Source organism: Prionailurus viverrinus, chromosome A1 (assembly GCF_022837055.1).
Source record: "Prionailurus viverrinus isolate Anna chromosome A1, UM_Priviv_1.0, whole genome shotgun sequence".
In the NCBI taxonomy this organism is placed as follows: domain Eukaryota; kingdom Metazoa; phylum Chordata; class Mammalia; order Carnivora; family Felidae; genus Prionailurus; species Prionailurus viverrinus.
The window spans coordinates 198,420,710-198,448,386 of NC_062561.1; the positions used below are offsets into that span (position 1 = coordinate 198,420,710).

General features: G+C 44.7%; 2 protein-coding genes and 1 long non-coding RNA gene across 8 annotated transcripts in view; 1 reads left to right on the plus strand and 2 right to left on the minus strand.

Annotated features, from left to right (window-relative positions):
- Positions 1–1,561: 1,561 nt before the first annotated feature.
- GRPEL2 (GrpE like 2, mitochondrial) lies at positions 1,562–14,525 on the minus strand. 4 transcript variants are annotated; one of them, XR_007150915.1, is made up of 6 exons: positions 14,434–14,518; positions 11,678–11,831; positions 10,617–10,698; positions 6,180–6,613; positions 2,469–2,786; positions 1,564–1,865 (listed from the first exon to the last, which is right to left on the minus strand). XR_007150915.1 is itself a non-coding variant. In XM_047852825.1 (4 exons), exons 1-4 carry the CDS (start codon positions 14,508–14,510, stop codon positions 6,249–6,251), a joined length of 678 nt encoding a protein of 225 aa, XP_047708781.1. In that variant the 5' UTR covers positions 14,511–14,518; the 3' UTR covers positions 5,238–6,248. The 4 variants fall into 4 exon arrangements, 1 of the variants encoding a protein (XP_047708781.1); XR_007150914.1 differs by having other exon boundaries at positions 1,564–1,906; XR_007150913.1 differs by having other exon boundaries at positions 1,562–2,786; positions 14,434–14,525.
- Positions 14,526–14,719: 194 nt separating this feature from the next.
- On the plus strand, positions 14,720–27,648 carry LOC125162171 (uncharacterized). Of its 2 annotated transcripts, none has more exons than XR_007150921.1 (5): positions 14,720–14,885; positions 15,643–15,720; positions 16,111–16,180; positions 26,331–26,449; positions 27,447–27,648. It is a non-coding gene; the product is annotated as an uncharacterized LOC125162171 (long non-coding RNA). The 2 variants fall into 2 exon arrangements; XR_007150919.1 differs by having other exon boundaries at positions 26,349–26,449.
- Positions 16,991–27,677, minus strand: part of AFAP1L1 (actin filament associated protein 1 like 1) — a 62,988-nt gene continuing 52,301 nt past the window's right edge. The window contains exons 16-19 of one of the 2 annotated variants that reach the window (XM_047852773.1): positions 26,240–26,404; positions 23,587–23,765; positions 21,016–21,144; positions 16,992–18,976 (exon numbers count right to left, since the gene is read on the minus strand). In XM_047852773.1, the coding sequence (XP_047708729.1) occupies positions 18,953–18,976; positions 21,016–21,144; positions 23,587–23,765; positions 26,240–26,404 (497 nt within the window). In that variant the 3' untranslated portion in view covers positions 16,992–18,952. Of the gene's footprint in view, positions 18,977–21,015; positions 21,145–23,586; positions 23,766–26,239; positions 26,405–27,677 lie in introns of both variants that reach the window. The other variant, XM_047852784.1, reaches the window with a different exon arrangement.

Genomic DNA, 27,677 nt, shown 5'->3' on the forward strand with positions numbered 1-27,677 from the left:
GCAGTTTCTACATACAGTTTGTATCTCTGCCTTCTACTTAAACAAAGGCGCGGGGGGCGCCTGGGTGGCTCGTTCGGTTGAGCGACCGACTTCAGCTCAAGTCATGATCTCCCGGCTCCTGAGTTCAAGACCCCTGTTGGGCCCAGTGCAGACAGTTCAGAGCCTGGAATCTGCTTTGGATTCTGTGACCCCGCCCCCCCCGCCCCTCCCCTGTTAATGCTCTGTCTCTGTCTGTCTCTCTCAAAAAAGAAATATTTTAAAAAATTAAAAAAAAAAAAAAAAAGGGAAAGATTTCATCTAGTCTCTTCTCAGGGGGAGGAAAGGTAGTAAGGAAGGATAAGCTCCCATTTTCACCCTCTAAGAAAACAAGAGCAGCGCAGCGTGGTTAGTACTTTTCACCGTGAAGGGCAGATTCCTCTAGCAGAAAATAAAGTTGGGAATGAGTTTCATGATAAATAAGGAAAACCCATATTTATCCAGTCAGATTATGGCTAAAAGAAGAAACTGAAAGGATTCAGAGAATAGTAAAAGAGCATATGGCTGGGATTCTAAGTCGGCTTTGTGAGTCTCAACAAGGCCAAACTGGATTACTAGTCAAGTGGTAGATGAACAAACATGCGTTTCTTATAATCTTAAAAAAAAAAATCTTTTTGGCAATGCTATTTCAGAAAGGAAAACTTTTTTTTAAGTTTATTGATTTCTGAGAGAGAGAGCGAGCGTGATCGAGGGAGGTGCAGAGGGAGACAGAGAATCCCAAGCAGTGATGCAGTGCTTGAATTCACGGAACCGTGAGATCATGACCTGAGCTGAAACCAAGTTGGATGCTTAACCTACTGAGCCCCCCAGGTGCCCCCCCTGCCCAATGCCAAACTTTTTAAGTTCATTCCCAGTGACTCAAGATATTCCCTTAAATTTTTTGTTAGACAGCATTCATCAATCACTTTGTGACAAAGTTCTCTTATGTGCTGACTTAATCTGATTCTTGTAGTTTTTGATAGGTGTGAGAAGTGAGATGATTCATTTTCAGAAATACCAAATAAAAGCTGTGCTGTCTAGTTAAGGATAGGTTTACAACCTATTGTAAATATGCATGACCCCCCCCCCCCCTCCCCAACCAACAAACCCTCAGACACTTCACTTCCTGGTTCTTCTTACCCTCTCTTTTTTGTGGGCTTATTTTCACAGGCTTTGCCATGAGCACGTGCAGAAGAACTGAAATCTTTTCATCACCTCAAAGAATGTTCATTTGTTCCAATCAGACTACTTGTTGCCTTACATGGGCATAAGCCACTTCCGGTAAGGCTGTAACCTCTGTAGTGCTCAGCCAATGAGGGATCAGGGGAGGGACTTGCAGACTAGGAGATAAATTGCCTGCTGTAACTGCCCCAGTGTGCCTCTCCCTCAGACACCCGCTCATGCAGGAACGTTCATTAAAGCTTGGCTTCACTGTGCTCTGAGGCTCCGTGTCCCACTTTGATTGGGGCAGCGGGCTTATTTCTCACAGTAGGGTAAATTTTATTGACTTTAAATTTCAACTTTTTTCCAAAAAAAGTTCTCACATATTTATTACTGAACCAATCTATTGGTGCAGAAGCATAGGAACAGAGAAAAATCATTTTCCAAATAAAACATGTCTATTGTTCAGGTAGTAGAGAAGTTTACAGTGATAGGATATGAGCAAATGACGTTCATGCAGCATAAATATGTATGCCATCTCACGTGGGATTTTTTTAGAGACCCAGTGTGGTTCTTTAATGTCTCCTCTTGGAGTTGTGTATTTTATTACCAGTTTTCATCCAAATCCACTAGAGAATGGGACGATTCTGCTGTTGTTCCTTGGCCAGGAATCACTTGATACTGAAAGCCTTGTGAGAAGACATGGTGAGAACAGTCAATCGCACACACACTGCGACGGTGGACAAAAGGAGAGAGGAGCTAAAATTCAACACTTAAAAAAAATTTTTTTTTTCTTAATGTTTACTTGTTTTTGAGAGACAGAGTAGGAGTGGAGGAGGGGTAGAGAGCCAGAGACACAGAATCCGAAGCAGGCTCCAGGCTTCCAGCTGTCAGCACAGAGCCTGACATGGGGCTGGAACCCACAAGCCGTGAGAACATGACCTGAGCTTAAGTGGGATCCCTAACCGAGCCACCCAGGTACCGCGAAAATTCAACTTCTTGACTCGACTTTGCTTTTAATTTTAAGGTCTTTGTGAACTCTAGAAACTTTAGCTGTGTTTTCTCCTATTAGGAAGTTCTTTCCATCCTACAACAAACCCATTGATAATGGGTGAGCACACCGAAGTTGTGGGACAAGTTCAAAAGAGCTGTAAAAGCAAGGAGGGAGAATTCTGGTGGCTGAGGTGCAAAACTAGTGAGGCTGGAAGTGAAGCTGGGAGACTCTATCAATTACCTATTACTGCATAACAAACTGCCCCAAAACTTAGTGGCTAAAAGTAACAATCACTTACTTTGGCCATAAATCTGCATTTTGGGCAGGACTCCGATCAGCTCATCTCTGTTCCATGTGGTATCAGATGGAGCTGCTCCACTAGGGGCTGGAGGATCCACTTTCAAAATGGCTCCCCAAGAGGCCTGGCAAGACGGTGTTGGCTATCAGCTGAAAGCTCAGCTAGGGCCCGTTCCACTTCACAAGCCCTTCAGTTTGCTCTTAAGTTGATGGCTGAGCTCTAAGAGTGAAGGGCCACTCAGTCAGGCCAGGTATGTGGAAACCAGTTGAGCAGATGTATGGACAAAGCCAGGTAGAGCTTGGCAAGAACTCGTGGAAGCTGAAAGTCAGAATGAGGCCACATGTTAGTAATCTGGTTGGGAGGATCAGAAGCCTAGCAAGTGAAGCGGCCGAAGCAGATAATACAATTAGAACCAAGAAAGAAGCATAAGAAAATAAGGCAATGACAGAGAGGAAAGCAGAAGCAGGAGTCCAGATCTAAGAAAAACGGAGAAATCAGAATGAAGCAAGGCAAGGAGGCAGGAAAACAGGTAAGACTTCAACCCCAAGGCAGGGTGTGTGATGCCTGCATCTCACTGCATGCACATAGCTGGGCCACTGTGAGATCTCAAGGAACCTCAACGGTGCATCACCAAGATGGGTCTACAATCAATGCGGTGGCCATAATGTCAACATTTAGACAGACAAACACACTAAACACATGATCTGCGGTTACATCAACTCAGGTTTTATTGAAGTTGCTTCTGAATATCCCTATTTAATTTGCTTTAGTGTTCAAGACCCTTTCTTCACTTATCAAATCCTTTGCCATGAAAGAGCACCAATTAATCTATCAGTATCAAACTGATACCCTTATGGCCGTGAAGAAAATCTGTAAAAGATTTGTAGACTGTTAGACTGTACGAACTAAAACACCAAGATCCCCTCTTCAAGTGAGCCAAAGCTTCCTTACACAACTGCAGGCCTACAATGTCTTTTCGCTTTCCCGTCAAGATGAAAATAATAAGAGCACTGACACAATTTTCTTGCTCCTTCGGTCTGAAAGTGTGGATTTATGTTTAAAAAAAAACAACAACAGAAAAAAATGAAGCTGGCAGGAAAATAAGTCACTGTGATTGATTAAAATACAATTTTTTATAGAAAAGCATCACTTAACCAGCCTTCCCTTTTCCTTAGACTTTAGGGCAGCTATAAAAACAGAGGCAAAACCACATATATAATAAAAAGTAATAAAAATAAATATTTGAGGGCCTACTGTAGTAGACAGTTTACACATTTCATCCAATCCTCACAGTACTGCGAGAGAATTGTAATCATTGTACAAACGAGGAAGCAGGCTCTGGAGGGTGAGATGACTGGGGCCCAAGGTGACACAGACTGGGCTGGGATTTACATTCAAGTCAATGCTTACAGAGCCCCTGCTCTCTTATGCTGCTCTGGCGCCCAAAAGCCCAACTTTTTGAGATTCTTACTGTTATAGCCCCATCTTCTAAATTTACACTTTTAAGTCTGCGTAACTACTGAATAACAAAAAAATCTAAAATTCTCCTCAATCTACTTGCTAAAACGGGAGGTTGCAAGGAATACTAGAAAACTCTTGAAGTACTTGGAACATTCCATACCTAAAATTATGGTGGTTCTAAATCACTGATAAATGACAGCTCGTAACTCATGAAAGCCTAGGTAATTGTCATCGGCTCCTTTTCTTGTCACCATCGGTCAATCTCAAAGGAATGAAGGCAAAAAAAAATCCAGTTCTTATTGTGAACTCTGATGCTCATTAAGCTTATAGTACGTACTTAGTGGAAAGCAGAAAGCGGTTCTGGTTTTAAAAATCTTGGGGCGCCTGGGTGGCGCAGTCGGTTAGGCGTCCGACTTCAGCCAGGTCACGATCTTGCGGTCTGTGAGTTTGAGCCCTGCGTCAGGCTCTGGGCTGATGGCTCGGAGCCTGGAGCCTGTTTCCGATTCTGTGTCTCCCTCTCTCTCTGCCCCTCCCCCGTTCATGCTCTGTCTCTCTCTGTCCCAAAAATAAATAAAAACGTTGGAAAAAAAAAAAATCTTATACCAGTCTTTTGTTTGCTTCTTAAAAGCATGTACTTGCTTTTTTTTTTTTTTTTTTTTTTTTTTTAAGTGTCTAATTCTGGTGGAGATGGCAGGGCCCATTGGGGGATGGTTTTATTGATATGTGCGGAGTGTGCTAGAACCATCTATGATGTCTAAGAGGATCACTTTTACCACTCCACGGAATGGGGTCATAAAGTTCTAGAAATGGATTTACTTTATGGGTAACTGACGTAAAAACCTGAACCCATGCAATCTGGACCTCCAACGACACTTGTTTGCTGGGGACACACTTGCACGTTCATTACAGAACTGTTGAAGCTTAAATGATTAAAGCTAGTATCTAGTTATTCCTTATTCAAGTCCTCACAGAAATTCAGTTTACTGGTTTTAGACATTTTTGAGTCCAGTTCTTAAAAGATGTCTTCATTCTTAAGAAGCTGAAAGGGTGACAGGAGATCATCATTAAGGCCTCTTCGAACATTACAAATCCATAAGTGACCTCCTTTCTAAAGTCTGATTCATAGGTCATTCATTCACTTATTTACTGACCAAATCTGTTACAGAGCACCGGGTATAAGTAAGACTAGAAAAAACAAACAAACAAACAAAACCACACAGTCTCTAACTCCAGCTAGATATTAATACATGTGACATAAGACAAACAAAAACTAGAAAACAAAGTTTATCAGTGTGAGAGAGGTAGTGATTTGTGAGTACCAAAAAAAAAAAAAAAAAAAAAAAAAAATCAGCATAACTAAATGAAATGAGAAATTGTAGGAACCTATTTTTGTCCTGACCACCTCCCTGCATAATCTAATAAAGGATGATAAAGCAAATTTGACGAAGTGGAAGATTTAAGGGCTAGTGGAGAGAAAAGCTGTAGGTAAATTACTTATACAGACCAACTTGGATCATTGGCTATGGGTGCTGCTTCAGTTACCCTGAAATGATTATATACCCAGGGAGGCTGAAAATTTGAAGGTAACTCAGCAAAGACAGCACAACGTTTCTTGGTCATACTTGCTTGAAAGGGACCTCGTATCTTGAATTTCTTGATACCCCTTGCCTTCCAAGTCTTGCCTTGGCCTTAATTAGCCCTTGTAAACGGGAACTGGAAAGGGACAATGAGTGTGAATATGGCCCACCTGGTGGGGACTACAAGGACAAAAGGTGGCTAAAAGAAAAATAACAAGGGGAAGTCCTAAAAAAAAAAAATCTATGTGTATAAAAATCAACCCAAACGATCTAAATTCATGTAACTCTATAAAGCTTTAGCATCTAAGTACCCAGACATTGAACCAATCCCTACCATCTCCTTTTCCCACGAAATAACAGATCCTATATAATTCCTGTTACAGAGACCATTAGAAAGAAACATTTAGCTGAAAATACATAAACATATCCTCGTTTCCATCTTTTAAAAAGATTTTCAATTGATAGTCATCAGAGTACCAATTTTAAAATAATTTTCTTAAACAGATTTGGACAAAGGCCACAGGATCACTTGTCACATTGTTCAAATGCCCAATGGCAAGACTTCTGATGAGACCACATAGGTCACATTAAATCCGTAGAGTATTTTAGAAATAAAGCCAATATGACTAAATCCAAAACAGATCACATGAAGTACCTCATGTACAATACAAACCTAGTTTAATAAATAAAGGAAACACAGGTGACTGTACTCTGGGAGAACATCCAGTTCCTCACGGTCCTTTCATAGTCTTCTCTGAGACTCCACGGCCACTTCCACCTGGGCAAGTCTAATGGTGCGGCCATGAAGCTTGTAGCCATCTTGCCTTACTAATGCCACGGTGCCGGGCTGTACCCCAACGCCAGCGGGCACGTGACAGATGAGTTCATGCTCATGAGGGTCGTATTTGTCACCGATGGGTGTCATCTTCTCTAGGCCATGTTTGGCAAACACACTTTTCAGCTTTGCTTCTAAAAGTGATAACCCTCGGAAGATCTTCTCCAGAGTGAGCTTCTGGTCCCCGGGCTCTGTTTCTTCAGAAATGTACTCTGTAGTCTTCTCCAAAATGTCTGCCACCTCTACCAAGTCCTTACAGAAACTCTGAATTCCTAGAGAAACCACACACTTTTATTGTTTGTGAGGAAATCACTTTGCTTTTGGGGGTGGGGTATGGGGAAAGCCCACATAAGGGCTAGCCTACTGGGCACCCCAGAAGCAGGAAGATTGCCACACAGGACTCAGGGGTCAACAATTACCACCTGAACCCAACTGACAAACCAGTGTTTCTCTGGGAAGGCATATGACCGGGCAGCCTACCAGGAAATGGGGAAGATGGTTAGAATCTAAGACCTAGGTAAGACTACACACGGGAAGATCAGAAACCTGTCTTTTAAAAACCTGGTCAATGCTTCTTGTATTTTTGTTGCTATTCACCTTTAATATTGAGTTATGTACATTTTGAAAATTCTCACGTCTCAATTTTGCTAAGGCATGCATTCTCAATAGGGATAAGACATGAGTATGTCATGGGGCAGGGGGCAATAATACAAAAATTATTTGATAAGACCATGCTAAGGGAGATTCAAGAATGGTTATTGAGAATCGGCTAAAGAGGAGCAAGAAAGTAAGATACTCCGTAGGTGAGGTGAGTCTTCAGCTGCCTGCTAGAAGTTACGTATACTTGCTGGACATGGGCCATGAAACTTGCTTAACCTTTTCAGTCACAAAAACTGTTCTGAAACTAAACTCAGTTGTTGAGAAATCTCATTACTCCCAATGCCGCATCTTGATTTTTCTTACAGAAATGATAAGGAATGTCATCATTACAGGTATCTATCATAACAGCAAAGCAATGGTAAGGGTGAAAGACTCCGTTCTGGTTTTAATCCAGGGGCAGTTTTAAGGCCATGTGTTGTAACAGATAGCCAGTTTAACCGTACTCAGAGATAAAAAGGAAGCTCAGCCACAGGGAAGCAATAAAAGAGATGAGAGAGAAGAGATTCCCCAGACTTACTGCCTAGATTCTAGAAGAATAACTGACAGAGGTAAGGATTCTATCTTTAACTTCTGGGTGACAGAGATTCACTATAGTATCTTGAGCAAAACAAGTATAAAATGATTCAAATTAGTCTAATAATAACATACAAAATGGATCTGGGGTGCTGGGGGCATGACAGATGGGCAGGAAGAGAAGATACAAGAAATAGGAGAGCCACGTGAAGGAATCAGCTGGTGTGACCCGGTCTGGAGTAGGAGGAGGTGAAGGAGAGGAAAAGGGTAAAACCAGGAGGCGTTTCCAGGGAACCACACTTGGTGTGATCAGAGTACCACAAGATACCTCCCTCACCTCCATCAGGGATGGCAGCCGTAAATATTAATGGCTATTAATGAAATCAGTTGAAAAGGTAGAAGAGATTAGCCGAAGGCTTGAAAAGTATGCCGATTAGATCAGAACACCAATGAGAAAAGAATGTCTCATAAAGATCAACCAGGGGTATCCAAAGCATGCCCTGACTATTAAAAGAAGACATACACTCTAATAGAATTTTGAAAGCTCTAAGCTTCTGGGCGGACTGTACATTGACATGGTACAAAGAACCCCGGCTTCTGTTCAATCAAGTTGTAAGCATTTGGGAAAATAGAAGCCCAGGTTCTCTTGTTTATATAGTGTGGGGTCCACACTCCGATTCTATTCTCATTATTGTTACTTCAAAAGGAAGTTGGTGTCTACATCATTTCTTGCGGGTGGGGGAGAATCTTTATGATCTGTTTAAGAGAAGGTGAGTTATTGAGACAAAGCAATCCCTGGAAGGAGTCATCATGCTGTGTTCCATACTAAAAGCTCTCTAGTGTGTTTCTACCTCCAGACTTCCTGAGCAATCTCAATTTTTCTAATATTCCTGGCCACTAGGAGGAAATGATCCAGGCAAATGACTTATGTGGCAGGCATATTGCTAGACACATTTTGCGCCATAAATTAATAGATTACCAAACTATTTTATGGTTTAGCTAAATATTTTGCTTGTTCCTAGGAACCTTATCAAGTCTTGAGGAAACTGATGGAAGTCCGTTCCAAACTCATCACAGCCTGACTTCTGGTAAGACAACTTACCCTGCACCCCTCAAGCAGGCTAGAAGTCTTCCCCAGGTACCACAGTTGGTTTATTTGCTACAGAAATTCCTTGTAGCTCAAAGTCAGCAAACTTTTCCTATTAAGGGCCATATATAAATATTTTAGGCTTTGTGGGACAAGACGGAAAAAACCCAAGGATCTTATGTAGGTGATCATTTAACAAGAGACAATAAATTCCCCCAATTTTTAGCAATGAAATTCAGAACTATATTTATTGACTAACAGGTCGCAGGCTTGGCCTATAGGCTGTAGTTTGCTAAGCCCTGCCCTGACAGTTGGAAGTAAGACACTAAAACGTGGATGAAATTATCAGTGATACAATCTGGGGGTCAGTCCTTAGCTAATACTCAAAGCCTTGAAACGTGATGTCCATAGCACTGAATGAGAAGCAGAAGGCTATGCCAAAGCACTAGGGTTTGAATAAGGGAATGAATGGACAGGACAGGAATGAAGCGAATCCTATGCACAAACAGCAGATAAATGAAGAGAACAGGAGGTAATGTGATACACGGGAATGAATAATAGACTGGGGGTCAGGAGACAATGGACTCATGCCTCTATCTGTCACCAATTAATTTTTTTCAGCTCACCTATAAGAGAAGATTGTACTAGAAAGGACCCAAGGGGCCCTCAAGCACCTTTATTCTATGTGCAGTGAAAGTACAATGGTCTGTATGAAATTGTGAGCATCTCAAGTAATCACAGATTTGCCCTCTACTAACACTTTCATGAACATATCTGGAGCAAGATGTTGTGTGTTCAGAGAAATACTTCTGAAAGACTTATATTTTTAAGATTTTATTTTGAAATAGTCTCTGTACCCAATGTGGGGCTCGAACTTACAACCCCAAAATTAAAAGCTGCATGCTACACTGACTGAGCCAGCCAGATGCCTCTGACTTAAGAAAAAAAAATTTTTTTTAATGTTTGTTTAATTTTTTTTTTTTTTTTTCAACGTTTATTTATTTTTGGGACAGAGAGAGACAGAGCATGAACGGGGGAGGGGCAGAGAGAGAGGGAGACACAGAATCGGAAACAGGCTCCAGGCTCCGAGCCATCAGCCCAGAGCCCGACGCGGGGCTTGAACTCACGGACCGCGAGATCGTGACCTGGCTGAAGTCGGAGGCCCAACCGACTGCGCCACCCAGGCGCCCCAATGTTTGTTTAATTTTTGAGAGACAGACAGAGCAGGAGTGGGGGAGGGGCAGAGACAGAAGGAGACACAGAATCCGAAGCAGGCTCCAGGCTCTGAGCTGTCAGCACAGAGCCCGATGTGAGGCTCGAACCCACAAACAGTGAGATCATGACCTGAGATCGTGACCTGAGCTGAAGTCGGATGCCTAACTGACTGAGCCACCCAGGAGCCCCAAGAAAGACTTTACATTGGACCAAAAAACCTTTTTCAGTCATCAATGAAAAAACAGATGTAATCTAGCATAACTTCCAGAGTTAATCTGCTTCCATACGTCTTTGAGTTATTTTATAACTTAGTAAGTTGTAAATACTAATGGTAAGGCAAATGGTTATTGCCCATAGTGGTGAAAATTGGTGGAGATACAGCTGATTACTGCTCTATGGATCTAGAGTAATTTTCCTTCTACCAAGAAAATTTTAATATGCCTGATTACTCATGCATCTTGCTCTTTGGATTCTCCTCTGAACATCTTAATGATTCACTTCTTCATTAACGAGTCAAACAGAATTGAATGTAGAAGGCCCAGGATGTTACGCGTACGTGCTTGAGAAATAAAATAACAAAGGTTTTGGTCAAAACGAAAGCAAGCATTATTGTAGCAAATGGTTCACATGGCAACATTCCCAATAAACATTTCAGAAAGCATATGGCAAGGGTGCAAGAGCAGGGTAGGGACTGGTTTAGGATGCAGCTGTGTTGTTTACTATGTTCAGTTTGCAAAACTGCTAGTAAGCATCCTTAAACTAAAAGGCATTTGAATTTTTATCGTGAATAAATCTCTCACCAAATATCTTGGCATCTTCTACACATCTCTGGGTTCGCCGCCTTATGTTTTCACCATCAGCTACAGCTCTCTGGTATCTCATCTGAACACCAAAAGCAAAGTGAAAATGATCAGAAAACATGCTTGCTGGTGGAAAAGAGTGTTTTTGCTACCTTTACAACCTTCACCCTTGTGACTGATTTTTATTAAAAAAAATGAGGAACTGTAGGAGTCTTAGATCAACTACTCCAAATCCCCAGCCAAGGCAGGAAGCTACTCTCTTGTGTTTGTGTTTCTTTCTTTATTTTGAGAGAGAGACAGAGAGACAGAATCCTAAGCAGGCTCCGTGCTATCAGTGTAGAGCCTGACTCGGGGCTCAATCCCACGAACCGTGAGATCATGACCCGAGCCAAAATAAGTCAGACACTCAACCAACTGAGGCAACCAGGCGCCCCAGGAACCTACTCTTTATAGCAGCCCTGACAGACTGTCATTTAGCCTCCTACTCTGAACATTGCTTTTCAAGCTCATTATCTTGAGAGAAAGCTTCCTTTTTCACACTCAGCCAATACTGCCACCCTCTTTCATTCATTGAACTGAACTCTAGGACAACGGTATGTTTAGCTCCTTTAATCTCTTCCTCTTTCATTCTTACAATCTTTGATTCCTTTAATTGCTCTCCGAAGACATGCTTTCCTACCTCCTCACTATTCTGGGTGGTCTTGCTTTGGAACTACTCTAATTATCACCCTCAAAGTGTGTTTGTCAACCCAGTACCGGGAGAGTATACCGGATGCAGTCTGATCGGCAGAGTAAAATGATAAGCGACGTCATTCATTCAACAAGTATCTATTGAGTTTTACTACACGCCAGGCACTGTACCTCCTCTGAAGCTACCTGTGACACAACAGGTTTTTAAATGACTATAGACTATGTTGCCTAACATACCTAGCAAGAGGGTGGAGGTGGGGTGAGAGGTAAAGAGCGAATCAGAGGAAATTTAATTGAAAAAACTGACATGAAAACTTTATGCAGATATTAAACCAGAGAGAGGATGTGAAGAACAGATAAAATCTACTCACTGTTAAGTCCTGGACTTCTTTCTCCAGTTTCACAGCTTTAAGCTTTAAGGCTCGTTCTGCAAGAGAGGGCCCAAGGTCATCGGGAGGGTCCTCAGAACTGCAGTCCTCTCCAGCAGTTCTCTGGGTGGCGGTGCTGAAAGGATGCAGCCGTCCCCTAAAGGGGGAGGGAGGTGGCACGTGATGAAAAAAATGCTATCACAAAAAGCCAAAGTGCCCTCAGTCAGTCCCTCTGCGATCGCTTATAAAGGGCTAGCTAAGGGGCACCTGGGTGGCTCAGTTGGTTAAGCATCTGACTTTGGCTCAGGTCATGATCTCATGGTTTGTGGGTTCGAGCCCTGCGTCAGGCTCTGTGCTGACAGCTTGGAGCCTGGAGCCTGCTTTGGATTCTGTGTCTCCCTCTCTCTCTGCCTCTCTGCCCCTTCCCCCCCCCCCCCCCCCGCCACCCCCCGCCACTCGGTCTCTCTCTCAAAAATAAAGAAACATTAAAATAAATAAATAAAGGGCTAAGTCGGGTTTTATTTTCATCTCACAGAGTGTGAGAGAAATAGTATCATCACCTCAACTGTATAAATGAGAAAACTGATGCTCAGAGAGGCTTATGACTTGCTTAAGATCACACAGCTAGTATTCAGCTGAACCACGGTACTGAACACAAGGCAGCAGAAATAGCCAGAAGTGGGGACACAAAACTCAGCAAGAGTAAACCAAGTTCTAATACCCAGAACCAGCAGGGCAATATCAGAAGCAGGAATTCAAAACACAAAGCCATACATTTCTGGTTCAATCCTTCATTTCACAAATGGGGAAAATTAAGCCTAGTAAAGGGACTGTGTCAAACTGGAGTTAGGCCTACAATTCTAAAGCTTTCTTGACCACAAGTGCGTAAGTAAGGCTTTTATGGAAGAAAACCTGTGTTAGGGGAAATTCTGAGTTGGGAACCCACTTCTCTGTAAAATCACGTCAATTAAATACTTATAAAACACTATACATTCCAGCGGGTGCACTAAAAACAGGTGAATAAAACAGATCTTTGTATTCAATCATGTTTGTAATCTGGAATTTGGTACAGCTCAAATGTCTGACATACAGTTGTTTACAAAGAAAGACATTTAGAGCAGGGGCTACTTTATAAATCTTGGATTGTAGCAGGTCTGACTCCTCCTTCAAGGAAGTTTCCATTACACCTCCTGGATGCTCATAATTTGACTTGAAGTAAAATCATCAATAAAAATCAACCCATGAGCACAGAGCTCTTTAAAACAAACAGTTTACATATATAAACTGGCATATAATGAAGGGCAGTCACTGGGGTGACATCCACGCAAAGATTTAAAGGGGGAAAAGGAGTTTGCGTCAAGAAAGGGAGAGGGAACATTCAGTATAAAGCTATGGGCAAGATGACTTTTATGTTCCAGACTTTCCTTCCAGGCCAGGACTGGGCTCTGCTATTACAATCTGGTGTCAGATTATATATGGTTTCTCCATTTTTGGTTCAGAAAATATGATCACCATAGATCTGGGGCAAATCACACAGGGTGAAATACCTCCTTTCTCCTAACCCCCTAACAAACCTACATTTATCCAATTGAAATTAGGTCAAAATACTCCCAGGGCCAGTTTAAAGAGAAAATGGCAAAAAAAAAAAAAAAAAAGAGAGAGAGAGAGAGAATATGGCCAAAGCCCAAGTCTGAAGAGGAGAGTTGAGGCTGATCCCCTCAATTCCTCCTGCTTCAGAAATGGAGGGGAAATTTTATCAGAAGGAAACTTTCTTCTTCTGGCCAGTACCTACATCACAAACTGCCAAAAAGGCTTAAAAAAAAAAAAAAAAAAAAAAAAGCCGGAAACCTTGAATTCAACCTCACACCCGGGTGCTAGGGCAGGGTGCTAGCTAGGTCAGGTGTGTTAAGATAAAAAGGTGACAAATAGTTATGTGAAATTCCCGGAGACCCCGCGGCTTAATTTACACTTCAGGAAGTCCAACCTCACCCATCCCCCAATTCACTCTTTTTTTTATTCTTTCTCAGGAAGAAACAGTTAAACACGGAATCGTTCCTGAGAATTAACGCTGCTCACTAATTAAAAGAGCAGATTCTAGAGCCCTGAATCTGGGGCTGGGTTCCACAATTATGGAGTGTTTGAGTTTGGATAAGTTACTCAACTTTTCTAAACCTCAGTTTTCTCGATTGAACGGGAGAATAAAAAGAACTACCCATACAGTTCTACAATCAGCATGACAAGTGATCGATAAAAGGTGCCGCAGCCGATGGTGAAAAGCAGCAGCAAATGGAACTTCATAGACTCCGGGGAGCAGGTGGAAGGGCCGTTTGGAGAGGCCAAGTCCAACGCCCTCCTTTTACCGACAGGTAAAGTGTAGCCGGGATAATAGGGAAGGGACTGGCCCAGAGGCACACACGGAGTCAACGGGGAGAATTCCAATTTAACAGCGGACACTCTGGCTGGGGAGGTTGGGAGTAAAGGCCGGGAAAGGTACATCCCCAATTCAATCGACGCTTGGGGCTGAAGAGTTCCCACCTCCGAGGAACGTGACCTCCGCTCTTCCCACCTTCTTTGGCCTGGCGAGAAGGCGCGACTGTGTGCCTCAGTTTCCTTCTCTGTAGAATGGGGCCGTGAGCGCCCGATCGGAGCAGCCGAGAAGCTTGGTGGATCAGCTCGCGCCCTTCCAGCCCACAACCGTCCTTCCAGCTCGCTCGTCTCGCACTACCCTCAACCCTCCACTCGCGGCCTGCTTCGCTTACCTGCCTTCGGACGCGGCACTCGAGGCCAGGAGGCGCTGCACCAGCCGCCGGACCGCCCACACTGACCGCGCGGCCATATTCCCGAACCCGGCTGACGGAGGCAGCGCAAGCGCACTTGCTCCAAATGACGAGATGCGCTAGATGCCACTCTTCCCGGCAGCCTTCGCGGGCTCTCCCGGCCCAGGGTCCGGGTCGCGAACGCCACACTTCCGGCTGTCTTTGCGCGCCGTGCTCGTGTCCATCCGGTGTCCCCGACGGAACGCGACATTTCCGGTCCCTCGCGCGTGGGGAGCGTAGGGTGGGTTCCTGTTGTAGGACTCAGGCTCCGTGTTCGTCGAGAAATCCGCCGGGAACACGGGGGATCTCAGCTGTACCCTCAAGGGGCTTACGTAAAGTTGTAAACAATAAACGAAGGCAAACGCATTAAGTCAAAATATGACCGGTGTTTAAAGGTGAGGGGCGTGGTGTCACGGAAGCCTGGAACATGATGTGGCCGAGTGTGGGCAGTTGCCCCCAGAAGGAAAAATAGTTGAATTGAAAACTGAAGGATGCGTAGATGCAAAGAGGAGGAAGGTGGTTCAGGTAGAGGTAAACAGCTTTTGCAAAGACCCAGTCAATAGGGAGAGTACATAGCGAGTAACGCGCTGAAATATTGGAGGGAAGAGGGGCAACACACACAATTAGCGGAACAGATTACGCGAGGGATTTAAAAAATTGGAGCCCGACTCCCACATCACTCTTACTGCTTTCTCCCCTTCCAATTCCCTTGTTTTCTGACTTTATTATGTTTTTTAAAATGCGTTTTCTCATTTCCCTTTGCTAGAATGTGAGCTCCGTTAGGGCAGAGATTATCTTGTCTATTTCCAATGAACGGTGGAACAGTGTCCTGGTGTAGTTCAAAATTTTTTTGTTGAATGTGAACTTGAGTCTTACTCTGATTGCAGTGGGAACATGTTACAAAACCTTTACATGTGTAACGGGTGGCCTTGACTCCCCTATGACAGATTGCTGGATCTAAGCAGAGAAGTAGGGAGACAAGCTGTTGGACTAGTCCATTCAAGGGAGGGCTGTATTTTTGTCCTGGGGCTCCTTAATAGACCTTTTTAACCACCCTGTCTGAAGTAGCTACTCTTTTAGGTGTGTTGGGCACGTTTTTGTTTCCATATTAGTATTTCATTTGTTTTCTTTTCTTTCTGTTCTCTCAACTAGAGTTTGAGCCTCATGAGGGTGACTGTGTGGTCCACAGCTGTGATTTCTGACATCTGTCTAGTACAGTAGGTGTACATGGTAGGTTCATACCAGATGTTTGTTGAATGAATGGTTGGTGTCAGTGGAGATAGGAAGAAGTGGAAGAATTTTAGAGAGATTTAGTATGGAAAACTGACAATATAGACTGGTGATTGGGGTTGAGGGCATTTGGAGTTGCTAGACTAGTTACTGCATAGTCCCCAAGGTAAAAACAACAACATTATTTAAGGAATGGGAGGTGTGTCCTCATTATTCTAAATTTTCACCGTAACATGGTTTACTTATACTGCAGCTATTTGGGTCAGATTTTCTCTCCTGGTCTGCAAGTTCCTTGAGGACAGAGCTGGAGACTTTTGCATCTTTGTATTCTATCCAAGGCCCAACTCAAATGTGTTGTAACCAATACCTTATGTCTCCTTTTCGTCTCAGGAGAAGAGCAGCGTGGGTGCAGAAGGGATTATGATCCCCTTTACATTTGAGAAAACTGAGGCTCCGAGAGGTTGGTACACCTGCTCAGGGTCCCCGACTGATCCAGGGACGTCAGAAATCTGATAGTCCCCACACTTGGGGCAGGGTCGGGAAGGATGGAGCTTCAGCTCCACCCTAGAGCCGTGAGCCTATACCTTGAAAAAAACAACCAAATGAGGCATTTTCACAGACAAGGACTGGCCTCTGTGCTTTAGCCATTTTGTTTGCACTCTCTTAGCTGATTGACTTAACATCAAGGCTGCATACGTGTGTCCATTCATTCGTCTAGGTATTAAGCGCTAGTGTGCTTCTGAATGCTGCAGTTCGGGGGTGGGGGGGTGGGGGGGGGGTAAGACATGAAGGAAATAGAACCTTGGAACTCAGAGGAAGGGTTGCTGGCTCCAGCACCTCCCAGCTGTGCTCTCCTGCAAGTGACATAACCCCTCTGTGCTTCACTTTCCCCACCTGTGAAAACTGGGATACCAGAAACTGTCGCACAGAGTTTTAGTGCAAACTAAAGGGATAATGCCTGGAAAAGTGATTAGGTAATGCCAGGACTGGCTACATAATTTAAAGGGCCAAAGGGGCACCCGGGTGGCTCAGTCGGCTAAGTGTTGGTCTTCAGCTCAGGTCATGATCTCACGGTCCGTTTGTTTGAGACCCGCACTGGGCTCTCTGCTGACTGCGCAGAGCCTGGAGCCTGCTTTGGATTCTGTGTCTCCCTCCTCTCTGTTCCTCCCCCGCTCGCACTCTGTCTCTCTCTCTCTCTCTCAAAAATAAACATTAAAAAAAATTATTAAGAGGGCAACAGCAGCACCTTAAACCAAACTCAGGGCTCTACTCATCTTTGTGACTGCACACGGGTTGTGTGCCCGTGAAGCTGGCCTTGGCTGACACAGTACCTGATGCATGGAGTACTCGATAAATGCTTATTATTAATTCTGTGGTGTCACAAGATCTATCAGTGGGAAGAGATGCTCAACCCCAAAATAACACACTGAGGACACACTGAGGATGTAATTGGAGTATTTGGTGTCATTCCAGGATCCACACTTAAAAAAACATTAACAATCCAGATGATGTGAGCTCCTTTCTCGTTGAAGATATTTAAGTGGAATCTGGATGCAAACTGTCAGTTATGGATTAGTTGCCTTTTAGCTTTTTGGTGGCTGTAATAACCATATACACATCATTTCTTCAGTAGAAAGAACGCAGAATTTTTAGTCAGACATTTGTTATCTAGCTGATAATGAAAGCCATTATTGACTGAGGATTTCTTGTTTCTCAGACAGTATGCAAAATGCTTCCCATGTATTATCTCATTGAATCTCCCCAATAGTCTTGGGAGGAAAATAGAACCATTAACTGGGTTTCACAGGTAAAGAAAACAAGAATCAGAGAGGGCGAGTGACTTTCCCAGAGTCACCAGCTGGTCAGTGGCAGAGGCAGGGCTCAAACCCAACCCTGTGTAGATCCAGGCTCATAAGCCCTAAGCCTTACGCTTTGCCACTGGCCAGCTGGACGATTTTGGTCAGAGTTATTTTCCCTATTCGGGCTCCTGGCTGTCTCCAAGGGTGGTAAAGTTTGGATAAGGCACACGTTTGTAAAGCCCTAGGTAGGGTAAAGTGTGTGAGAACTCCATCAAAGTGTCCAAAGGCTGTTCTGGGATTTCCCTTCTCCTTGAGCTAAACTTGGAGCTCTTAACAGTTAACTGGCCTTATCTGTTTTTGGAAGGAAATGTAAAGACCTCAATAGCGCCTATAGTGTTGAGAAAGTAGCGAGTGGCACAGCAAGGAGACTGCCCCAGACTTGAGGTCCTTGCTTCCCCATAAAAGTATCAAGTGTAAGTAAAAGGCACTATGGCAGAAGTGAGCCACTGTCCTCTGATTCTCCCTGATGATTTTACTCGATCAACAGATAAGGAAGGGCAGACCGGGGAGAGCCTCCAAGTGCAAAATAAGGATAAAGACATAAAGAGCATCACTTGGATTTCTAACCATTGCTCCTGGTGCCTGAGTGTCACATGAAGTAGGTAAAGGACTTGACTGACCACAAATGGCCCCACCCTACAATGCCTGCAGCATCCTGGGGACGTTAGGAACCAATGTTCCCATCACTCTCGCTAAGAGCTCGAAATAAGTCAGCTGCTGAGCCTCCCCTTGCCTGCTGCATCTCCGATCTCTAATATGAAAACCACTCCACTGTGGGGTTCTGGTAGCTGCATCTGCCTGGTTGTAAGGCACAAAAGGGTTGACTGCAGAATTTGCATGTCGTCTATAGCTTTCGTCCACCTTTACGTAGGCAGGGAAATTCTACTGATAGTTCGGCCTATTTATGTTGTCCAGTGGTTGTCGGCAATGCCCAGCATGAATCCAGTAGGGCCCAAGTGTGATCAGCTGATCAAGTCTTGTCTCTGTGCTGTACCACCGGCTTCAGCGCTGTCTTCCTTTGCCCTGAGGCCTGGGAATGGGATGCTGAGAATGGGACTTATTCACGTGTGCTTTCGTTCCTTCTTCGGAAGAGAGGGCAAAGACGTTTCACAAAACCTGTGCAACCGTGCGGGTTTCTGTCTCCCTCCACCCGTTTTCCACCCTCTGTGAAGTTATAAGGACACTCTCCGTGTCCCTCTTCCCTTCTATTTCTTCCCTCCCCATATCCCCTAGAATCATGCGGACGATAAACGCTGGTCTTTTGGGTGCCCTGGAGAGCGGGGGCTACTTCGATTCTTTTGGCATCTCCTGGTGAAAAAAGTGTTTCCAATGCAATCTCGTATTTCCTTAGGAATGAAATCTTCACCCTCTTTCTAGGTCTTCTTCATTTCCCATTCCTGAAGGACAGAAAGATAGGACGAGTCAGTTTGCTGAATGTTCTATGTGACTTGCAGGATAAAAACATTCTATGGCACCTAATTATATAAAGATCTCCACGGACCAGATTAGAGAGCCATGGGTCCTAGTCTCACTCTCTCTCTGTAGCCTTGGGTAAGTCATTTCTCCACACTGGGGCTCATCTTCAGGGGGGGCCCAAATATCACAAAGTTTGTCTTTCTCAGACAAGGAAACTGAGGCCCATAGAGAGGAGAATGGGGACAACTTTTGACGCTAATGCTGTTCCACTGGACCTTGGTGTGGAGGAGGAAGCTGATAAGAGAGAAACCAAAGCAGTTTGGTAAGGAAGGGTGAAGGCAGGGGGCTCACAGGGCTCCATTCTTTCCCCTGGAGCTGTGTAGGGGGTTCATCTGAGAGGGATACTGATGTCTTGGCCAATAGTGAATGGCTTTTTACCCCTAAATGATGCAAAGGGATTTTCAGCCAGCTCTGGAGGTGATGGTGTGAACCAGGGTTCACAGGGATGGTTCGAACATTCTTGCTAGGAAGCTTCCCCGATCCCACCCTGCTCTTCCCCCAGTGTTCACCATCTACACTGCAGTTGCCGAGGGCAATGACAGGAATAATCGCCCTTAATTCCTTTCTTTTCCTCATCCTCCACATCCTCACCAGGAAATCCTTCGTCTCTACCTCCAAAGCCATCCACTTCAAATCACCCCCACCAAACCTTTCTCATCTCTCATCTAGATGACTACTTCTGACTGGTCTCTCTTGTCCCCTCACCAGTTCTCACCATTGTTCCAGAACGGTCTTTTAAATACGTAATTCGTCTCCAAAAATTTTTTGCCCGGAACTTGCCAATGACTTTCAGAATGTTAAAACAAAATTCACAGTTCTTTCCATGGCTTACAAGGGTCAAAGGGAAGCGAACTGGCCCACAGGCCATGTCTGGCCCACTGCATGTTTTTGTAGCACCCATCAACTAAGAATGATTTTCACATTTTTAAATGTTTGGGGAAAAAAATCAAAACAATAACGGTTTTTCTTGACATGTGAAAATTTTATGAAATTCAAACCTCAGTGTCCATAAATAAAGTTTTCCTGGGACACGGCCATGTCCATCATTTGTTTACATGTTGTCTGTGGCTACTTTCCTGCTATAACAGCAGAGCTGAGTCATTCTGGAAGAAACTCTGTGGTCCACAGGCTCTCATATATTTACCATCCGGATCTTTATAGCAAAAGTTTGCTGATATCTAGTCTAGATGATCTCGCCTCTGGCTGGTTACTTGTCTAATCTTATGTCCTAATGCTCGGGTGTTTGATTTTCAAGTCCACAATTTCTTATGCCCAGTTCTGAAATCCAGAAATCCCCAAAACCAAAATTTTTCTAAAGTGTTTGGGCACAAACTCAACTGGTGGCAAAACCTGACCTGAACTGATATGAGGCTGTTTATAATCTATTTATTCTACAGGGGGTGAAGATTCATGTGCCTTGTAAAATTTTTAACGTGTTTGCTTACAGGGGACCTCCCGAGAATTTGTTGGAGTTTTTCATCATATTCAGTCTGTGTACCGTATTACCTTTCTAAAATCCAAAAAGTTCTGTAACACAGCTAGCCCCAAGATGATCAGACTGTGGGCCAGTGTCATGGAGGGAGCCCTGGACTTGGAATTGGAAGAGGTGGGTTTGCCGCCCAGCTCTTGCAATGATGCCCTGCATAACCTTGGACAGGTCTCTTCACTTCCTGATCATGGGTTTCCTCAACTATGAAACAGGGCCTTTCCTGTCCCCAAACCCACTGGAGGCTCAGAAACCAGAAAACTGAGCTTGTTAGAACTGTGTGTTAAGAATGAGTCAATAGGGACTGAACGAGATTTGAGGACCTTCTCAGAGCAAACTTCCTGAGTTTAACTGCGTGGATGTGCTGGCATTTCTCTGCCTTCTAACTAGATGATGTTTTGGCTTTCGGTGAGGCTCCATCGGAAGGCTGCCCGGTGTCTGAATTTTAATTAGCTGAGCTATTGCTTGCTATACCTTGGCTTTCTGTAGCACCCTTCCTTGGTTAGAGGTTACGATGGATGGGCTTCTCTTCCTCAGCTCAGAAATACAGTTGACAGGGAGAGGTTGCTCTGAGGCACTGTTCTGGGCTTTATGTGCAGTTTCCTGTTGGTGACAAGAAGTAGTTACATAGGTGAGGTCTAGGGTGGCTACCCACACCTGGCTTGCCCTCTAAAGAACGCAAATAGAATATTTGCAAACATGCAAATAGCGCAAACATGCCAGCACCAAACAGGGTGAGGGGAGGAAGACGCTTGAGGGCCTCGGAATAAAGGTAATGACGTCTAGAATTACTGAGCCCTCACGATGTACCAGGCATTGCGTGGATTAGCTCCTTTAGCCTTTCCAAACCTATGAAGTAGACACTAAGTATCGGTCAAACTATGTTCCAGATAAGGGAAATGGCAAGGTCGGGTCACTGCCCGAGGTCACATAGCTGGCAAGTGGGAGGGCCAGGATTCAGACCCCACAGCCTTCTCTCTTAACCTCTGCCCTGCATTCCTTCTCATTTTGTTGGTTTGTTTTAATGTTTGTTTATTTTGAGAGAGAGTGTGTGCGGGTGCACGTGTGAGAGTGGGGGAGGGGCAGAGAGAGGGAGAGAGAATCCCGAGCAGGTCCTGTGCTCTCAGCGCAGAGCCCAGTGTGGGCTCGATCCTGCGATCTGTGAGATCATGACCTGAGCTGAAATCAAGAGTCAGCCGTCCAACCTACTGAACCGCCCAGGCGAGTGGCCCTCGTTCTCATCTTCTAGAGTGCTGTCACCTCTGAAATCTTCCAGATAGTTGCTTAGTACCTTACTACGATATGGTTCCTTAAGAGTGACATATTAACAGCTGAGCCTGCAGGGAATTGAGAGAAGACTTCTCTTTATCTCCAAAGACCATCAAAAGGATCAAAAGTAGGGGCAACTGGGTGGCTCAGTCGGTTAAGCGTCCAACTCTTGTTTTTGGCTCAGGTCATGATCTCATGGTTGCGGGGTCGGGCCTGTGTCAGGCTCTGTGCTGGGTGTGCAGCCTGCTTAAGCTCCTCTCTCTCTCCCTCCCTCCCTCTGCCCCTCCCCTGTTTGCTCTCTCTCTCTCTCTCTCAAAAAAAATAATAAGTAAAAATTTTTTAAACAAAGGCTCAAAAGTAGTGGAAAAGCCCCCTGGGAAGTGAATTTCAGGGCACACTAGTGGGAGGAAGCAGCTGGGATGAGTGAACCACTTCTAGCTCTCCCACTGGGCCTCAGTGAGTTTGTCTTTGTCCTCTGAGCATTTCATCTGTAAATGAGGTTGGAAAGTCCCACGGAGAAGAAGCACAGGGGCAGACAGCGTGGCTTCAGACAACAACAGTGAGAATACCATTCCCAGTGACAGCTCAGACTTAGACAAGTCTCTCTGAATCTCAATTTCCTTGTCTGAAACCAGGCATAACATTTACTCATTCGTTAAACATTTGTGGCCCTCCTACTGTTTTTTAGACTCTAAAGGGCTAAGGCTATAAGGACAAAACAGCCATAGTCCAATTTTTTTTTAATAAAAATACAATCCCGTGGGGGGAGACAGACATTAGACAAGACACACACACACACACACACACACACACACACACACACACATCCATATAATATGTATACGCACATTGTGGTTAAGTGCTATAGGAAAGGATAACAGATGAGCCCACTGGTACTTTAGACCAGCGGTTCCTAAATGGGGGCAGTTTTGCCCTTCCGGGGGACACTTGGCAATTTCTGGAGACATTTCTGGTTGTCAACTGGGTGTGGAGCTACTGGCGTCTAGTGGGCAGAGGCTAGGGATGCTCCTAAACATCTTACGATGCATATGGCAGTCCCCTATAAAAAGAATTACTGGCCCTAAACGTCAGTAGTGATGGAGACCCAGGGCAGCCACGTTCTCCCTGAGGAAGTCTCATTCAGGGTCAGAGTATCTACCTTGCAGGGTTGCCCGGAGCGCTGGAGATAATGGATGCAAAGCCCTGAGGACGGCCCCGTACCCTGGGGACCCGGAGAGAGGGCACGTGTACCGTGGCTAATACAGGGCTCCGCGTCAGACTTCCTGGATTGGGAATCCTGTCTCCCACTTAACTGAGTGACCTTGAGTAAGTCATTTGACATTGCTGACCTCAGTTTCCTTGTACATCCAATGGCACAAATACACATAGCACTACGTCACAGGACTGCTGTGAAGATGATGAGGTCACGCAGGTTCAAATGCTACACTGACCTATGTTACTGTTCAACACAAGTTTGCTCTTATTCAATGTATCACAGCTATAATTATTAATAACGCAAAGGCTACTTCTAAGATCACACTCAGGATAAAAAGTCAAATGGCAGATAAGCCTGAACTTGCTCCAGGAGCCCCCTCCCTAGCCGTGCCACCCCCTCTTTGGGATCGGGTCTTCTGGTACCTTCCCTCCGCTTTGAGCCTCCATTTTCCCATCTGTAACTGAGCCTAACTCCCACCCGCAAAGAATGATCCTGAAGATCTATAGCATGTGAGGGTGTTAGGGAGCAGCTGCCCCTGGCACAGAAGGGCACACACTCACCCCACTCTTGGTCTTGCCGCTCACAGAGAGCCCCAGGGCCGGGCCCCCCGCCAGGGACTGCTGCAAGCGCTCCTTCACGGCCACCAGCCGCAGCTCCAGGTCAATCCGTAGCTCCTCCTTCGCCCGACACTCAGCTTCCAGGGTGGCCACGGCCTCCTCCAGGACCTTCAACTTCGCTCCTGGGTCCAAAGACATCAGTGAGACACGGTTGAGCCTGGCTTGAAGCATCAGGGGCTTCGGCAGGGCCTCCGCTTCTAGTCTGCCCCGTGGCTTTCCCAGCCCTTTGTCCCCATTAAGAGATGGACTTCCGGCCCAGGGTGCCAGCTCCGTGCGGGGTTGTGTGGTTTTTACCTGCCCTGTACCCATTTCCCCACCTTCTCGATACAGAACCCTGATTTTCCACAGGAAAACCACCTTCTCCTCCCATTCCCTATAGTTTGGATGGTGCTGACCTCATTTTAGTTCAGGGGGTTGGCACATAACCTAGATCTGGCCCATAATCATAATTCCATTTTCTGGTCACATTGATCGGCTTAGAGATCAAAGTTGGTCTAATCAGAGGGAATCCTGAGACTTTTGTGGGGTCCGCTGGGAAGAGAAGTTCTCTCTGCCGGGGTGGCTGGGAGGATTGGGTGAGGGGTAGAGCTGTGCAGCCATTATGCCACCATGAGGCCACACAATGCAATCAGCATGGAGGAAGGCAGAAGCAAGAATTAGAGAAATATGCTTCCTGGTGACATCATTTAAATATCTGGACCTTGCTATACTTGATCGCTCAGTTTTCCAATTACATTTTTCTTTTCTTCTTTTCTTTCTTTTCTTTTCTGTAAGTTCTATGCCCAACATGGGGCTTGAAATCATGATCATGAGATCAAGAGTCCCATGCTCTATTGACCGAACAAGCCAGGCACGCTGATTTTTTCTTTTTTTTTCATTTCTAAGCCAATTTGACTTTGGTTTCTCTTACCTGTAACTGAATTATAACGCAGGGCTTTACATTGACCAGGGGTTCCATTTTGCTGCTTATTCAGTCTAAACTAGCAACCCTATATTCGTATCTTTTTCATGCCAAGAGTTGCAGTGGGCCTTACCAGGTTTAAACGTTAGCTCCATTCATTCTTTGCTCTGGGACAAATAGGAGGCTGCACTGGAGGATTTTCCAGTAATGGTGAATTCTTTCCATTCATTCATTCATTCATTCATCCATCCATCTATTCAGTAAACACTTAGCGAGTGCTTACTATGTACCAGGCACTGTTCTTGCCCTTGGGATATATCAGTGAACAAAACAGGCAATGTTTGCCTTTATGGAGTTCACATTTGTGTGTGTGTGTGTGTGTGTGTGTGTGTGTGTGTGTATGAGAGAGAATAAACAATACATTAAATTAATAAATAGAATAAATAATCTAATATTACAAAGTGATGGGTTACAGAAAAAAAAAAAGTTGAGCACAGTAAGGAGGACAGTTAGCCTGCTCCAAACTCTTGTTTTGACTCTTAGAAAGTTTTGTATATTGGGGCGCCTGGGTGGCTCAGTCAGTTAAGTGGCCAACTTCAGCTCAGGTCATGATCTCGTGGTTCGTGAGTTCGAGCCCCACGTCGGGCTCTGTGCTAACAGCTCAGAGCCTGGAGCCTGCTTTGGATTCTGTGTCTCCCTCTCTCTCTCTGCCCCTCCCCCGCTCAAGCTGTGTCTCGGTCTCAAAATAAATAAACATTAAAAAAAATAAAAAGTAAGTTTTGTATATTGAGACCACACTGCTTTCCTATGCTTCCTTCCACAGATTCTGGTTCCTGGCTCCACAGAAGTCTTAACCTTTAAGCCAGAAGTTCTCAGTTAGGTTCATGGATTTTTAGGCAATCTAAGGGTGAGCTCTGAGGGCGCATAAGCTCTTGGCTGCTGCAATTGTCTGTAACACTGTGAATTGTGGGGTTTTGTTCCCTCCTTATGAAAGGGTCCATAGGTCCCATCAGATTCTCATGGGGCTATGTGACCTTGGATATATTTTATAAAGGACAAAGACCCTCTGTTCTCTCAAGCACGTGTGTGCAAACCTCAGGCTGAAATTATGCCAAACTACTGCTACAGGGAGAATTCAAAAGAAACGGCGGAAAGTGGGGTGCAGAGGAGCCCAGAGCAGCCTGAGTCTGCAGGGGTTACGGCCCTGGATTTTCGAAGAGGATCCTGGGAACACGTCTCTGTCCATCAATCCCAGAACCAGGGCCAGTGTCTCACACAGCTGGGTGTTCAGCACATCCGTGAATGAGTGAATTAATGTGAGGCTCAAAACGGTCTCTCCTATTTCCTTGATTCTAAGTCACACTCTGTTGTCACATGTTACCATTTCTAAAGTCAGACCAAATTTTGCTACCTTAAGTGTATGCATTTTTGTGATGCGTCTTCATTCCCTTACCCCAAATCAGTAAACTGATGGCACTTAAATTGGCCCTTAAATAGGCACTTAAATTGATGGCACTTTCATTAGGAAGGATGATGATGATGATGTTGAGGAAGAGGTGGAAGGAGGATAAGGAGGAGGAAGAATGGGAGGAGAAGCCCACTTGTCCTGCATAACCAGGTGACCTCTGCCATGGGAGGTGTCAAGGTCCAGCCCCACCCCCACCTTGAATGCCCAGGACGCACCCATGTAGGTACCTGGGTTGTTCCGAATGGCTTCCTTCAGCTCCCTCTTCTCCTGCCTCAGTGCCATCAGCTCTGTCCGGATTGTCTCCTTCTCTTTTTCCAGCCTCTCTTTTTCTACCAGGTACCTCCGGGCATCTTCCTCAGCTCGGTTCTTACCGTACTTGTATTGATTGGCACCTGCACAGATAGAAGACAGGAAAAGGCCCCCATTCCTGACCTCTGGTAAGGGTACCTGGGTGACCTTGGCGTCTTTCTCAGCCCCAACTTCTCCATCTGTAAAATGGGAATATTTAGATCTAAAAAGGTAAATTTGGTGTGAATCCTCCAAGGAAATAGGAGCAAAAGGGAGGCAGGAGAGCACAGAGACTAGGAACAGGGCCTTTGGAACGAGGCAGACCGAGGTTTGTGTTCTCTTTTGCCCTTTACTAGTTGTGTGACTTTAGGGCAAAAGTGAACAGTGGTGTTTTGTGCCATGCCCTGGGCCTTTGTTTCCGCATTTGTAAATGTGGACATTGATCAAATTGGCCTCTTGGCATTGTGCTAAGTTTTGAATGAGATAGCTCATGAAAAATACTTAGTACAGTATCTATAGAAGTGCCTAGTAAATGTTAGATGATGATAAGAAACAAATTTTTGTGATGTATAACACACTTTAGCTTTAAAAGGGCGTTTTACAGTCAATTCTCAGATATATGTAAGACAAGGAGACAGATACATATAACTCAGATCCATAGAAAATCAAGGAGTTGGGCTAAAGTCAGGCATTGCCCATTTTATTCCTGAAAAATGGGTTGGGGGAGCGAGGGGCCCCAGGAGTCTGTTGGAGGCTCTACATTATGGTGGACAATAACAAATAATTATGGCAAAAATGTATCGAGCATTTACTATATGCTAAGCCATTGACATGCATTTCCATTTAATCTACATAAAAACGTACTATTATTAGCTTTATTTTGTTGGTGGGGAAACTGAGGCACCGAGATGTTAGGTCTCACTGTTAATGATGGCAGAGCCCAGTTTGAGCCCAAAGGGTCGAACTCCAGGGTCCATGTCGTGCATTTACTGCTCTAGCTGGAGTGATGCCATAGTCTAACCTCTCAGGGCAATTTTTATTTATTTTTTTGCTTCAGACAGTCACACACAGCCCTTTTAAGTTGGTGGGTGTGGAGTTTGGAGCGATTCCCATGGTTACTAATAATTGGGGGTCTTTTCTCTCTAGCTCTTGTAGGGATCGCAGTGGTCCCCCAGTGATGCATGCAAAAATCAATTCTTGTCACAATGGCCCTGATCACAAAGAAAGCATGGAGGGCAGAGAAGGGGACCCATACTTCCCCCAACTTGCCAGATACACAATGGCATCCCAGGGGAGTTTTCTCCCAGACTTTTGGATTCGATAGACTGGTAAATAAAAATAAATAAATAAAAAGCAAAATGGTGTCAGTGTTGTATC